This window comes from Aethalodelphis obliquidens, unplaced genomic scaffold (assembly GCF_003676395.1).
Source record: "Aethalodelphis obliquidens isolate GAN/ISIS:26980383/991018 unplaced genomic scaffold, ASM367639v1 scaffold63, whole genome shotgun sequence".
NCBI classification, from domain to species: domain Eukaryota; kingdom Metazoa; phylum Chordata; class Mammalia; order Artiodactyla; family Delphinidae; genus Aethalodelphis; species Aethalodelphis obliquidens.
The window spans coordinates 4,418,511-4,433,813 of NW_020838007.1; the positions used below are offsets into that span (position 1 = coordinate 4,418,511).

Consider the following 15,303-nt stretch of genomic DNA (forward strand, 5'->3'; position numbering starts at 1 on the left):
TCAGTCAAAGGAATCCCATTTCCCTAACGTTTACAGTGAGATCACTTAGGGTAGAGTCTGAGATGAAGTTGGGCCAGTGGCAGTAGCAGTTGGAGAAGCCGGACGTCATTTATGCACATTTTCATGTGTTTTTCTCCTTAGGATTAGTGTGCGTGTGTCTGTTCTCCAGAGACACCATGACAGGGGGTGATAGTTACCTCTGTGACTTCAGAACTGAGATGTTTCAGAACGAAACTTAGTGTCTCAACTCTGTAAGAATTGGGATGTTTCCTCTTCCTCCTTCATTATCAACTCTTTCCTGAAACAGTTGGCCTGATCCTCTGTCCGATGTTCCTGGAACTGTAAAATATTTGTATTTCCAAACATCGACATAGAGAGCATTTACCTACAAATGAGGACTTGTCATAAGAGTCTCTCCGTCCCTCCTTTCCCCTTACTTGCATGATCCAAACTCTCATCTCAATGAGAAAGCACCAACAGGATCAATCATTTAAGGACCACACGTAGCACCAGGAATGCCTTTCCAATAAGGCAACATCTGAGTGGCCCGAGCCCTTTCTACGAGACTCCTTCAGTTCTGTCCTGAAGCCACCCTGCTCTCTCCTTCCCACCCTCCCTCCCAGAGGCTTCATTTTTCTTCAGAGCAAAAGACTTGTGCACCTAATACATTCACAAATCCTGAATCACTTTCTTATTTTCTACTTTGGCATTCTTGCTTTATGTAAAACCAGTATCATAATAACACTTTTTTTAAGGTAATGTCACCATATGTATCTGTTAAGCCTGAAAATTTCTTGAGTTTAGCATTTCAGAGTTTTTTTTTAAATCAATATTTTGCCGAAGCAAGTTTGCCTATTAAAATCCTAAACCTCAGAGCTACTCTTAATAGAATTCCCAATTAACACGTTCAATAAACATCGACCGTAAATTCCTTTTTTTTGGTGCTTCTCCTTCAAATTCCAGTTCTTCTCACTTTCCAAAATATGTTTTTGGCATAAAATAGGATAATTTTTGGCCTCCTGTGTTTCTTATTCAGAAACGGTACAGATCTTACATGTGTGTGAATTGCCCGTAAGATTCAGATTTCTACCTGTGAAGAAAAAGGAAATGTCCTGTCTTAGTAACCCATGACCTTTCCATTTCCATGTATGGAAAAGTTGAATCCCTCTTTATTTTTACAACGCCAGTGGTTTGCTTACACTCTGTTTTTCAAAGATTTCAGAAATCTGAAAATAATATAGCATAAAATGAAAGTGTCTGGGTTTTCAAGCGCCCCCAGGAAGCACTCCTTTAACTTTATCTTCCTAATAGAAAACCCAGCTTCCCTGAGACCAGGTGTGTGTGGGTGCACGCAGAGCATGCTGCTCGGCTTCGAGGCTGTGGATGGCTGACTTTGCGTATCAGGGGTTTCTTTCTGTTCCTTCTGCATGACTTGGGATACGGTTGGTGGGCGGACTGTTCACAATTGCTCTGTTACGGTGATTGGTTGTACTGTATTAATGCAACTGTTTTTAGCTATTGAACGACAATGACAAAAGGCAACCAGAGGCACCCCAGTTTTCCTTCTGTACCATTCTGGAATAACCCCTTAACCTTCATATCACATTATTTTTCCTCTCCAAATACGAATCAATCTACAAAGCCCTTTCTCAAGTTGCTGGTAATAGCTGTTATTCACAAGAGAGAGTATTGGGAACTCCCTGGTGGTCCAGTGGTTATGGCTCCGTGCTTCCACTGCAGGGGACACAGGTTCGATCCCTGGTTGGGGAACTAAGATCCTGCAAGCCGAGGGGCACGGCCAAAAAGAAAAAACACAGAAAAAAGAAGAGAGAGTATCAAACATGCAAAAGTATTTTCCCAAAGTAAATGAACAAAAGATGTTTTGGGTTTAACTCAAAGTTTATTTGTGCCGGGAGAAAACGAATGACACTTAGCCAGGCTTCCAGCTTGTTCCTAGCGTGTATAATGCAATAGGATCAGGAACTAAGTATCACAGATGGTGGTGGGATGTGGGGATGGGGGAGAAATGGTGGTTTGTAGACCCGAAGTATTTCATGATTGTCTGATACCGAACAAAATATATGCCTACAACATCTGTTTTCACATTTTATTTCATGATAATGGAAATAGCACAGGTCAGCTCAGTGTATTGAGGGATATGTGAAAGAGAAGTTTACTTTGTGTTCAGAGAAAAAAAAGATTCTGAAGGTCAGGAAGCTTGGTATTGGTCCCTTTTCTTTTAATTCAGCTTATTAAAAACCAGAAAATAATGGCGTTTTCTCCCTTCAGTTTGTTTATCAAGCGTGGATTACTGACCCTAAAACAGCACTCCGACAGAGGCGCAAAGAGAAAAAAAGATCTGCAAGAGAAGAACAGAAAAGAAGGAGAAAAGGATCTGGGGACGGTAAGTGATGAATGCGGCAGCACCCCTGCTTCTGTGACCTTGAACACAAATGAGGAACCGCAAAAGACAAGCTTGGGAGGAATGAAATTCTTGACTTCTAAAGAGTGCAAAGAGTTTTACTTACCCTTAATTACTCAGGTCTTGGAATAAAGTAAAACATGAATTTAAGTTAAGGTGCATTTTATAAAGTGAGAAGAGAGAGAGAAGCAAAATAAACCTAAAGAAAGTAGAAGGAAAATAATAATTTTTAGGTGGATATTAAGTTATAGAAAAGAAATATAAGACACAACCTGATTATTAAGTGAAAAGCTGTTCTTGGAAAAAACTAATGATAAAGATGAACCTATGGAAATTTGATCAAGAAAAAAAGGGAAAGCACAATTAAAGTGTAGTCAGGAACCAAAATGGAACATAGCCACCAGTGCCATATTCAACATTATACTGATTCATTTGAAAACATATGATAGGAACACATCTCTAAGGCGGAAAAGAATTCCAAACGACAGTAAGACACACCAAAAGCAAAGTTAAAGAGCAAGTGGGGCAATCAGGAAAAAGATTTTCATTATATATCAGACTAAAGACTAGTGTTCCAGATATATTAAGAACTTCTAAAAATCAGTAAAAGAAAAATTCAACCCAATGAATGAATGGATGTGAAAAACAATTTGAGATCAGAAAATAGAAATGGCCAAAAGGAGCTCAATTTCAGTAGTAGTACAAGAAACACAAACTAAATATTTTGACATACTGTTTTTTTAACCTATTGGATTGGCAAGAACCTAAACATTTGATAGTATCACTGTTTGGAGCTAGTGGGAGCATACATATTTGTGGTGTTCTAAAGCAGCATATCCACTTTGAAGAGCAGGTGTCAGCATCCATGAAAATTTTAAATGTGTGTCTCCTACCAGAGATCTGTCCCACCTCCAGGTGTACGGCTTAACTTGAATCAATATTTGCACATGAGCACAAGCACACGTGTCTAAGAATATTCATCAAACATTATTTATAACTAACAAAAATTTGGAAACATCCTGAATGCCCACATAAAGAAGAAGAATCAAGTAAATTATGTTACCAATGTATTATGGCATACGACTTAGTAATTTAAAAAATGATATGGGCTACTTTGAACTGACTTGGAGAACAATTCCTGACATATTGTTAAATGAAAAGCATTATGTTGCAAACTGGCATGCACATTATGAAACCATTTATGAAACAGAGGAAACCAGAGTGCCTCCAGACAATGTTTTGCATTTTTAATGGGTACATATAGTCGTGTATAAATGCCAGAGGAAGATCAGGAAGAATACTTAGCAAGTTAATTACAGTGGTGACCTCTGGCAGAGGGTGGGGAGAGACTGAGATTAAGGGGTAGGATTCAAGGAACCTTTAGCCTTGTTATATTTTAGTTCTTTACAAAGAAAATGTATATATAGATTCTTTGTGAAATTTAAAATGTATTCAAAAAAGAAAAGAAAAGGAAAACATAATTTCTAATGGAACTCTAATTGCAAAGCCGTTCTCCTTTTTGACCACTCTGGTCGCTGCTACCTCCCAGTAGCGTTTATTTTAGTTTAGTTTATTCGTTTAAAAAAGGCAAAATTAAGACACAGGCAATGTTGCAAGTCAAGCAATAAAGAAGTGGATGCACAGTCTGGCCTTGAAAGCTACCCTGAGGCACCAAAGCCTTGCACTGGTTGTGCTCTCTTCCGCCCCTTTCCTGTGACGTACAGGCAGTGTTTCCTTTGTTTCAAAAATGAGTCCATGCCGTCCAAATTCTCCTGTACGTTCATCAGCAATGTATCATGAACACTTCTCCAATTAAGTATTTATAAAACTATATCATCCTTTTTTTATAGCTGCAAACTATTCTATAATATGGATATGCATCATTTATCCAACTCTTCCATCACTAATGGACATAAGGTTTGCTTCCAGATTTTGCCACAGTTAAGAATGCTGTCATAGATATCCTTGCACAGAAGTTCACATGTAGTCGTGTGTGCGTGTATTTAAATGCATGGCAAAAAGTCAGGAAGAACACACACTTTCCACAAAATAGATGATCGAAAGTGGGATTTCTGGGTTAAAGTGGGTGCTTTTTTACTTTAATAAATATCTTCCCAAAAGGTTTTAGAAATTTACACTCCTATGTATAAGGTGCAGGAGTGTCTATTCCCCTGTAGCCTTATCCCATAGGCTATTATTACTCTTTTTATTGTGTGTCTTTCTCAAGGATGACAAACGGCTTTTATTTTCATTTGAATTTTCCTAACTAATGAGATTGAACATTTCCTATTTCAGATTTTCTTGGTATTTTTTACTTTCAAATCTGAGATAAAATTTTTATCATGTTCCATACTCTCATTCTATTGGGTTGTTTGTCTTTATTAATTTAGGAAATATTTATATGTTAGGGATATTATCCTTTTTTAAGTGTTTCAAGTATCTTTTTTCCAATCCAATGCTTATCTTTTGATTTAGTTTATGGTATATGTTTTCTAAGCAATGTTTAATTTTTTTTGTGATGTCAAAAAGGTCCGAATTTCTTTTTGCAATTTCTATGTTTTCATCTTGTTTAAGGAAGTCTTCCTCCCCCAATTTTATGCAAATGTTTTCTTATATTTCCTCTTAATTTTATTTACCTTTTAAATTTTTTATTATTCTGTGAAGTAGAGGTCTATTATGCTAAACCTGTTCGGTAATGTCCTCCTTTTTCCATTGAAGTTAAATGCTCCTTTTCTCAATATTAAACTCCCATTTGTGGTATGTCTCTTAGGTATGTTTCTGGACTCTGTATTCTGATCCACTATCCTACTGTCTAGATCTGAGCCACTGTCCTATATTTTTGAGTCCAGTAGCTAGAGTTAGTTTTAATATTTAGTGTTGCAAACTTCCCTCACGATGCTCCTTTTTTCAAAATTGTATTTGCTATTCTCAGACATTTGTTCTTCCAAAATTATTGGGCCAGTTCTAAAAAAATCTTTAGTCATCTTGTTAATATCTCATTAGTCTGTATCATGAAGATTATTTCATGCATAGATGCACCATGGTTTACCTACAAATCTAGGACAGCAATAATTCAAAGATACTGGGACAGAAATAAATGTTTATTTCTTTAATAAATATTTATTCAGCACCTTCTTGATACAAGGGATCATCCCTTCTTCGTCGGCAGATGAAACAAGTAGCATCTGTCCTTCCAGAGTGCCAGCTGCCTTTGTGCTTTCTGTGCAATAACTCACTCGCCCCTCACTCCCTGCCCTACACTTGGGGATGTGAGGTCCCAAAGAGTGAAGGAACCTGCCCTGGTTACAGCCAGCCAGTGAGTGGTGGGTCTGGAGTTCATAGCAGGTGTCCTGGCTCCAGACCCCTCCACCTTAACCAGTAGGGAACACAAATGTAGGGGGAAAAATCCCTGTTGACATAGAAACTGCAAGGTTTCATTTAAAAAATAAGCGTACATAGAATAGTGTGGGACCAGAGGACAAAAGGTGACTTATGACCCAGTGTGCAAAGGAATACAGTTCTTCGTGCAAAAGATAGTCTTTGAGCAGAGCCTGGCAGAAGAAAGCAAGTTCGTGTATGAAAACGAAAGAGCAGGTCAGCTTAGCTAGTAAAGACGGGATGTGAAACAGAGCAGCAGAAAAGAGCACAGTAGAAAATAAATTTGGGAAGATTAACTGGAGTCAGGTTGTGAATCGTGTTTAATAGAGTTACCAGATAAAATACATGAACCCCGGTTCTAGCTGAATTTTTTAGAAAAACAACAAATAATCTTTAAGCTTCAGTATAATTTTGACATATTGCATGGGATTTACTTACACTAAAAAATGATGTGTGGGGGCTTCCCTGGTGGCGCAGTGGTTGAGAGTCCGCCTGCCGATGCAGGGGACATGGGTCCGGGAGGATCCCACATGCCGCAGAGCGGCTAGGCCCGTGAACCATGGCTGCTAAGCCTGCGCGTCCGGAGCCTGTGCTCCGCAACGGGAGAGGCCACAACAGTGAGAGGCCCACGTACCGCAAAAAAAAAGGAAAAAAACGATGTGTTATTTATCTTAAATTCAAATTTAACCGGGTGTCCTATATTCTCATTTGCTATATCTGACAACCTCAGCCTTAAAAGAAGAGACTAAGAAATAAATGAAACTCTGTGATGTCATTTTAAGGGTGACCCACTAAAATTTATAACATTACCCCAAGGTGTTCAAAATTACAACTTCACAGTGTGTAACAGGAGCCAGCACACTTTTTCTGTAAAGGGCCGGATGGTAAATATTGTAAGCTTTGCAGGCTGTAAACTCCTGCTGCAACTCAATCCTGCCATCTTGGGATGAGAGCAGCCTTGGACAGTATGTCCACAAATGGGTGTAGCTGTGTTCCAGTAAAATTTGAATTTCATGTAATTTTCATATGCACAAAATATCATTGTTCTTCAGACTTTTTTCGACGATTAAAAATAGTTGAACTCACAGGCCATTTAACAACAGGAAGCAGGAAAGATTTGGCCAGAGGACTGTAGTTTACCCACCCCCAGTTCCATGGTTCTCATTCTGGAGTGGAGTGAAGAGAATCTGAAAGCTCAGAATTCTTATGACTTTTCCCCAGGAGCTCTTCAAATCGGCAGAATGTCCTAGATTTCATTATAAAATTCCTTTGAATCCAGAAGAGTAGTGTTGGCATTAATTTACCCTAAAAGGATGTAACCCGTGTTTCTCGAACAATCTTGTCAGGTCCTGTGGAGTGGGAAGACCGGGAGGATGAACCGATCAAGAAGAAGTCTGATGGACCAGGTAACAAAATAAAGGCTCCCATCGGCGGGGGGCGAGATTGGAATTTGTTTCTTGCCCAGATAGTACGTAATGGAAGGCTGCCTGAAAACAATGAATTAAATCCTGTTGCTGGACTGTGACTTAATAATCAGTGTCCCTTGAAATCTCATCTCTAGTGAAATTGCAAAGGGACTCCAAAAAGTAGACCTGACCTTTACACTGTGGAATGAAATGTTGGATTAGAGTCGGCTTATAAATTCCTTTGTCCAAGTACCTATGAAACGGAGTTTGGAGAGCAACTTGTAAATGTCCCAGGGAAGCCATCAGAGTAGAGGCACAAAAAATATTGGCAATTAATTTAAAGTACATGGAAAAGGAGTGAAGTGAGAAGTAAGTAACTGCGGAACTGAGCGGGCCTCCAGGCTTGGGCCAACCTTCTCGTCTTAGGGAAGAAAACCAAACCCCACTGCGTTTCCTCAGGACTCCACACAGTGGGGGACAGAACCGGTGTGTTCTAACTCCTAGCCCGGTCACGGTGCCGTTTGGGCTTCACGGAGTCCACGATCAGGAGGAAGATTTCTCCATCAGTAAAAAAAGAGGAGAAACAGAAGCCTCCAAATGCAGTGAACCCAGATGCCTCTTGGCTCCACAGATGCTGCTTCGTCTCTCATGGGGCTGGCATTCCTGTAAGCATCACTTAGCAGCAGGCAAGGTTTTCAGGCTCTTTTGCTCTGGACACAAATACATCCAAGGATGCCATCTGCTGACACAAAATGAGGCTTCCTGAATGCTCTCCAAGCCCTCGGAGGCACAATCCTTGAACCTGGCCTCCACGTCCAGGTAACCGGCTCATGTGTCTGTGGGACCACATACCCCTTTATTGCTGCAAAGCTTTATCACGCTTTGCACGGCGCAGCTCCTTTGCCAGGCACTTTTCCATGAGCTTTACATGCATCGACTTGTTCAACCCCCTCAAAACCCTCTTCCCCATTTAACCAAGAAGAAACTGAGGCAGAGAAAAATTAGCCAACTTCTCCAAATCTACACAACCACTTGGGTAGAGTTGGGATTTGGATCCAAGGACTCAGAATCCAGAGTCTGTGCTCTTAACAACTATGCCCTCCGGCCTCTATGGTTAAAAAATAAACAAGAATAAGAATCCTAATTTCCCATGTGAGTCTATGATCACCCCAGTGGGTAAAGTGCACGTTATGTTACACAGGGCTCCAATGTAGTCAGGAACACCATAAGCAAAACCGCAAAATAATTGGGCTTATCTTCACAGCTTCTAACAAAATAATTGTGAATATATGAAAAAAAATAGGTCATCAAAATATTAAGATGCTGCTAAAGTTTGTCAAGTTTAGTCCTTCAGCCTCCAGGGGTCGAACTTGCCTTTGATGTCTACACGAAGAGGCTGTGGGCAGTCAGTATCTGCCAGGTGGGGCTCTCGTGGCTGGTTCCTCTGGGCCTGCTTGACCCGGAGGCTCAAGGCCCCTTCTCACTACATGGTTCCCCCAGCTCCTTTCCCAGAGTCCCAGCTGGCAGCTCCAAGGTTCCTGTGACCTCAGTAGGTAGCACCGTCTACCGCTTCCTTGTGTCTCCCTGACCCACCTGGACCATGTGCGGAGCCCACACTCTAGCTAAGCTTCCCTTGGATGGATTTCCTTTGAAAAGAGCAAAATTTCACCTGAGAGAAGTTCTGCCTTTCTCCTAGGCCACCCAAATGCACAAATAATTTTTTTCCATGACAAAGTCAAACTCTGGTTCATGTTTCAGTCTCTAAAGTAGAGAGAGGACAGTGACCAGGGATGGGCCATACACCTGGGCTAGAGGTTGCAAGACTCTACCACTTCTGGGCTAAATCCCACCTGCCACCTGTTCTTCTGTGGCTTGTTAGGTAAGAATGACTTTTACCATGTTTCATGGCTGGAAAAAAAATCAAAAGAAGAAAGAGTATTTAATGACATATGAAAACTATGGGATTCAAGTGTCAGTGTCCGTCATTAAAGTTTGGTAACCCAGGCTTGCCCATTGATAAACGATCCATCCACTGTCTACAGCTGCTTTCACACCACCACAGCCGAGATGACCAGAGACGGCAAGGCTGCAAAGCTGGAAATGTGTACTGTACGGCCCCATCCAGAAAATGACCCCCCGCACAGGAAAGCTTATGTCAGTGAATTTTGTCTTTTTCTACCTGCTGTATTAGTGATCTTAAACTACAGCCATTCCAAACTATCATCATTCATCATAAATTCATTACGATCTTACTATGACACTTGAATCTGATTTCCTTTTTCTGGTGAGAGGAAGAGTGAAGGATACCGGTTGTTTTTCTTGTTGAGAGTCTTGGTGGTGGTGCTTTGATTTTTTTTTTTTAAACAATAAGGCAATTCTTAATTCATTGTCCTGTTCACTAAGTATTCCCTTTATTGCAGTCAGTGTTTGAGATAGCTAATAAAACTAATTTTTTAAAAAGCCAAAGTAAAAATATGTACACACGGATGGTGATTTGCTGATGTGTCTTGAAGCGTTCCTTGTATACCAGTTGAAAAAGCACTGATTTACAGGAAGCAATGAGTAAGACAGACAGTTAATATGGGATCTTCCCTCTTTTATTTTGATTCTGACCTAAAATAAGTTATGTCACAGCTGTGACCCAGAGCTCACATTGAATTCCGGGGGTGCCGGAGAGGCATGACATCAGGGACACGGTGGGACCCCAAGTGGAGCTTGTCACACGCGGCCTCCCAGGCGGGTCCCCAGTCACAGCTGAGATGAGAAAGGCAGCCCAGGGTCATCGGGAATCTCGGGGCCCCTGTGTTTTGGAGACGACTGACCCCCACCCACAACCCCCGGGGAAAATTTTGTAGTTAGCACAGCTTGATGTCATTAAATACATATGGACAAGGTAAGTCAGTGGTTTAGATAGACTCTTAGTGTGTGGACTGAATTCCCTACAAAATACCTTTGAGGTGGTTTAACTGCAATCCAGCTGCAGTGAGAAGCATCAGAGTCTTCTGAACCAACAGAATTGTTTCCCATGACAATTGTTAAGAAAAGAAGAAACATACAGGAAAAGCGTTAAAGGACCCAGTTACCTGGATAGATACAGACTGTTTCTGTCCCTGCGTCAGTAACAAATATCTTTGAGCACAATCTCTACTTTTAATCAAACCTGTTAACTGCATACAGACCTATTCTGACTGATGCTTTGACCCAAGGTTAAAAACTCTATCCGCGGGCTTCCCTGGTGGCACAGTGGTTGAGAATCTGCCTGCTAATGCAGGGGACATGGGTTCGAGCCCAGGTCTGGGAGGATCCCACATGCCGCGGAGCAACTAGGCCCGTGAGCCACAACTACTGACCCTGCGCGTCTGGAGCCTGTGCTCTGCAACGAGAGGCCGCGATAGTGAAAGGCCCACGCACCACGATGAAGAGCAGCCCCCGTTTGCCACAACTAGAGAAAGCCCTCACACAGAAACGAAGACCCAACACAGCAAAACTAAATAAATTAATTAATAAACTCCTACCCCCAACATCTTCAAAAAAAAAAACAAACATTAAGTCCCTGGAATTTATTAAAAAAAACACTATCCGCGTTTGGTTTTGGTGCTTCCGCAGCAGGTGTGGAAAGGTCTGCCCACGGCTTCCTAGCCTGCGGTCCCCACGACGCCCCTGTCCCTCCATGTTGGGGACGAGGGCAAAACCAGGGCTGCCTTTGGTAAGATACCACACACAGCACCGCGGCTGAGGGCACGATGTCCCTTTAAATCGTGTTCTCTTCTTCCTCCTAGATAATATCATCAAGAGGATATTTAATATTCTGAAGTTCACCTGGGTCCTGTTTCTGGCGACCGTGGACAGTTTCACAACGTGGTTGAACTCCATCTCCAGGGAGCACATCGACATCTCCACCGTCCTGAGGATCGAGAGGTGCATGCTGACCAGAGAGATTAAAAAGGTAGCACTACTGGCACGGTTCTGAAAGTCAGTATATGGAGCCCCAAGTAGGATCAGACAAAACCCGTTCTCTCTAGACAGCTTTACATAACCCTTTTGCTTTTTTGTATATTTAAGTCTGTTCCACGCTCAGAATGAAAATAATCAGACGCCACACACACACTCACACAGTCCCAGGATCTCGGCCAGTGGGTCCTTTCTGTCCCCTCCCATCACCACCGTTCGCAGCTGCACAGGCTCTGTCGTGTCTCATAAAGGGGCATGTTGTATAGTCTGGCAAGTTTGATGTGAAACTTCTCATAGGGAAAATCAGGATCTATGCAGAGCCACAAAATACAGCCACAGATGGTTTACAGGTTACATTTGAAAAGAATAGTTCGTTGCTGGAAAAGTTACTCTGACGTAGCAAAATTATCTACCTACGAGAAGGGATTTCTTTTTCAATATTTTAATTTTAGTTTTGGAGATGTAAGTGACAGATAACATATTAATTTCAGGTTTACAACATAATAAGTTGGTATTTGTATATATTGTGAAATGATCACCACGGAAAGTCTGGTTAGCATCCATCCCCACACCTTGTTATCAATTGTTTTCTTGTGATGAGGACTTTGAAGATCTGCTCTCTTAGCAACTTTCCAATATGCAATACAGTATTGTTAACTATAGTCCCCATGCTGTGCGTTGCCTCCCAGGATTGATTTATTTTATAACAGAGAGTTGGTACATTCGACCATCCTCACCCCTAAGTGAGAACGGGTTTCTGTTCAGCATGACCCAGTCACATCGGGCACCATTAATTCCATGAGTTAATGTCGATCCCCAGCTTGACTAGCTTGGCTTTTCATCCTGTTCAAGGTGTGCATGATGGTGGAGGGTTGTCCGTATTGAGCGGTGCCAGGCAGCTGCACAGGCCAGTGCTTCGTGAGGACCGTGACAATGTCTCCTTCTCTGCAGGGCAACGTCCCCACCCGGGAGAGCATCCACATGTACTATCAGAACCACATCATGAACCTTTCCAGAGAGTCGGGACTGGACACCATCGATGACCGTCCTGGTGCCACCGCAGGTATACAGACAGCCCATAGGATGGACAGCTTAGATTCCCACGACAGCATCTCCAGGTACGTCACGTGCTCCACGATGGTGTTGCTTTTGACAAAGGTAACAGAGGTGAGAAATGATGGGTGAGGTGCAGATTAATCAGAATCATGCAGGGTGCCCAGCCATTCCGGGCTGTCTCTGTGGCCACAGCCAAGCAGAGCATTGCCTGTCCCTGGACCGGGCAGATAGAAGCAGGAATCAATAATAACTATTAGCAGGAGCTGTATGATTCACAGCCACAGGACTGGGATTTCCAAGCTGGAGTCAAGTCAGATGGACAAGCCTTCCACATCACAAAACGATGAATTGTATCAAGAGCTGCCTCTTTAATGCCTTTAAAATGCTGCTCCAGAAAGAATCTTCTGTTCTAGAATCTTCTACTATCTTTTGCCATCCTTGATCTTTTTCCTTTCAGAAACGTTACTTTATGGTTCGTAATTTTAGAAATTTGAGAAGTGGTTCTGTCTGCCCCCATCTTCCGCATTGTGTGGTCACAGCCCTACTTCACACAGGCACCTGTGCTGACCCTTCACCTGGGGCTGCACTAAACACTGTGCATGGGTTTCTTCACTTTATCCTTAAAAGACCCTTCGAGATGTACTGTTATCGTCCCCATTTGACAGAGACATGAGCCTCTTCTGAAATTTCATGAGGCTATAGACTATTTCCCAAAGGGGGAAACCACACATAATTACAAATTTTTTATGTAGAACTTCAGGGGTTTCACGGGCCTCCAGAATATTATATGTGAGCCTGGCTTAAGAATAGTGGTTCCAGAACCGAACTCTGAACCAAATGAATCAAAGCGAAAATTAGAAAGTGAACTAAAAATCAGCTGTTCATAAAATAAACATACATGATTCGTTATTCCTGAAAGTTACTTATTAGTAACTTTCAGCTGTGTAACCACTGAGAACATGGTCAATGAAGAAAGTAACTAAGTACTGTAAATCACAACTTTAGGAGGTTGAAGAAGAAAAAGAAAATAAAGACTGGCCAAAATAAAATCAAGTAACTGCCTTTAAATCTGGTCCAAGATGACAAACATAAAGCTGAACCCATAGTCAAAAACTGTGAGGCCGGAGATTTTTAAATCCATCGATTGCTTTTTAACAGAGACTGTCAGAGTATCCCAAACATTTTTAAATGGTCAATCCGTCAATACATTTACTAAGAGAAAGCCAATACCTTCAAAATTACTTTTTAATGTTCTTTTACTCTTTATTTGTAACCTAAAGAAAAGGGAGACACAATAGGTTCATTATGTCATTAGTAACCGAGTGAACATATCTGCCCTTTCCTTAAAAGGCTGAGCAGAGCTTCCAGTTTCTTTGTTGAGGAAACTTCCAAATCACGTGTCTGCATTAGAGTCCACAGGAAGCCTTGCCGATTGCTGGGGAGGCAGTGACCTTCTCTGGGAGGGACTCCCAGCATGGACGCTTGCTCTCCGACACCTGTGCCCTGCGGCAGGGTAGTGTCAACCCCAGCGGGGACATGGGGACACACACGCTCCATGGGGCCTGGCCCCTTTCCGAGGACCCAGCCTGCATGGAGCCTTCCTACTCACCCCATCTCACCCGCTTTTCCCTCTGGCAGACAGTAGAGGGGGTCAGGGTAGGAACCTAACGAAGGAGTTTGTATTCCCTTTGACTTACTGGAATCGTCCCGATTTCCTTCAAATCCAGTTGGGAAATAGCGCTTTTTTAAAAAATGGTTGTTTTATGAAATCGGATATCCTCTACCTTCCCAGAAAATAAATTAGTTTAAGTTCCTTCAGGAAACGGTGACATTCTAAGGAACATTCCTAGATATGACCAGAGTGGTTATCATTTGAAGTGTGTGCTGTGTGCCCCTGGGGCATCTCGATGAAGACATCGTCTGATTACATTTGTCATCTGTTATTGTGAAGCTTCTCCTCTTCCCTTTCACTTTTAAAACTGTCCTGGCTTGGGTGACAAATTGGTCCACTGCAAATAACCCAATAGTCTGGGGTTGTGTGGAGTCCGAAAGTGGGCTGATGTGACAGTACAACTCACCTAAGAATTAACAAGGTTAATAGGACTTTGGGGTCAGAGCAATGATACCTGTGCAGAAAATCGAGCAGGTGAGGGTGCACAGCATCTTTCTGCTGCAAACTCCCAAAAGGCCATGGGCTCCACCTCTGAAAATAGGAAATGACACAGAAGCTCACAGATCCAGTTCCATCATCTCATAAATGATGAAACCGACCCCGAAGAGGGGAAGCGCTTTATCTAAAACCCAGCAGGCAGCCAGTGTCCGTCGGCGTGGAGACCCAGGCCCAGGCCCACTGTGCTCGTCCACTGCGTTCCTAGTTCATCTCCCCATCATCTCCTCTTTTTGTCCAGGACGGGTTGACATCTAAAGGAGTCAATGTCATTTTTTTAAAATCCTTATTAGAGACTGTTTGGTTGCCTGCGTGTTCCCCCCTCTCATCGCCCAGCCCCCGTGTTGGCCATATGGCTGTAACGTGCAGTCAGGGTGGCCCATCCAGAGCACTTGGGGCTTGGTGGGGGAGCTGTAACTCCAGGAACCTGAAACCCTTTGATGGTTCCAAGAGAACCTCGAATTCCCTACTCCCACAGGGGACCCCAGAGGTAGCTTCACTGTCCTGAATGGTTTCCGTTTCTGCCCCATCGTCACTGACTGTGGGCGTCTGACTGTGCAGCCGGCACACAGCAGGTCCCCTAGTGCAGCCACATGTGACGTTTATTCAGGAAATCAGCCGTCCAGTATCACAAGGGTCAGCCGGATCACTCATACTCAAGCTGAAGGTTAGTGCCCCAGGACCCTCTGTGTCAGGCACTTTGGGGGGGTGTGTCCCTCTCTGGGGTTAAACTCTGCATATGAACTGCAGTCACACCTCTGTCTGAGCTCTGTTGGCTGCATCTCCAGTACTGTGATCACCCAGTAGCAGCTCAGCCCTAACTCTGCCGCCCTTCCTCCCTGATTGTCAGGTGACAGGAGCTGAGGATTTCAGCCAATGGGCTCTCGCCCTCATGACATCCGCCAACACCTAAAACGTGATCT

At 42.8% G+C, this 15,303-nt stretch overlaps 1 protein-coding gene across 1 annotated transcript in view; it reads left to right on the forward strand.

The window, feature by feature from the left end:
• LOC113610435 (piezo-type mechanosensitive ion channel component 2) overlaps window positions 1–15,303 on the forward strand; it is a 100,761-nt gene that overhangs the window by 54,655 nt on the left and 30,803 nt on the right. The window contains exons 21-24 of the mRNA XM_027088579.1: window positions 2,290–2,404; window positions 7,147–7,206; window positions 10,986–11,152; window positions 12,109–12,275. Of these exons, the coding sequence (XP_026944380.1) occupies window positions 2,290–2,404; window positions 7,147–7,206; window positions 10,986–11,152; window positions 12,109–12,275 (509 nt within the window). The remainder of the gene's footprint in view (window positions 1–2,289; window positions 2,405–7,146; window positions 7,207–10,985; window positions 11,153–12,108; window positions 12,276–15,303) is intronic.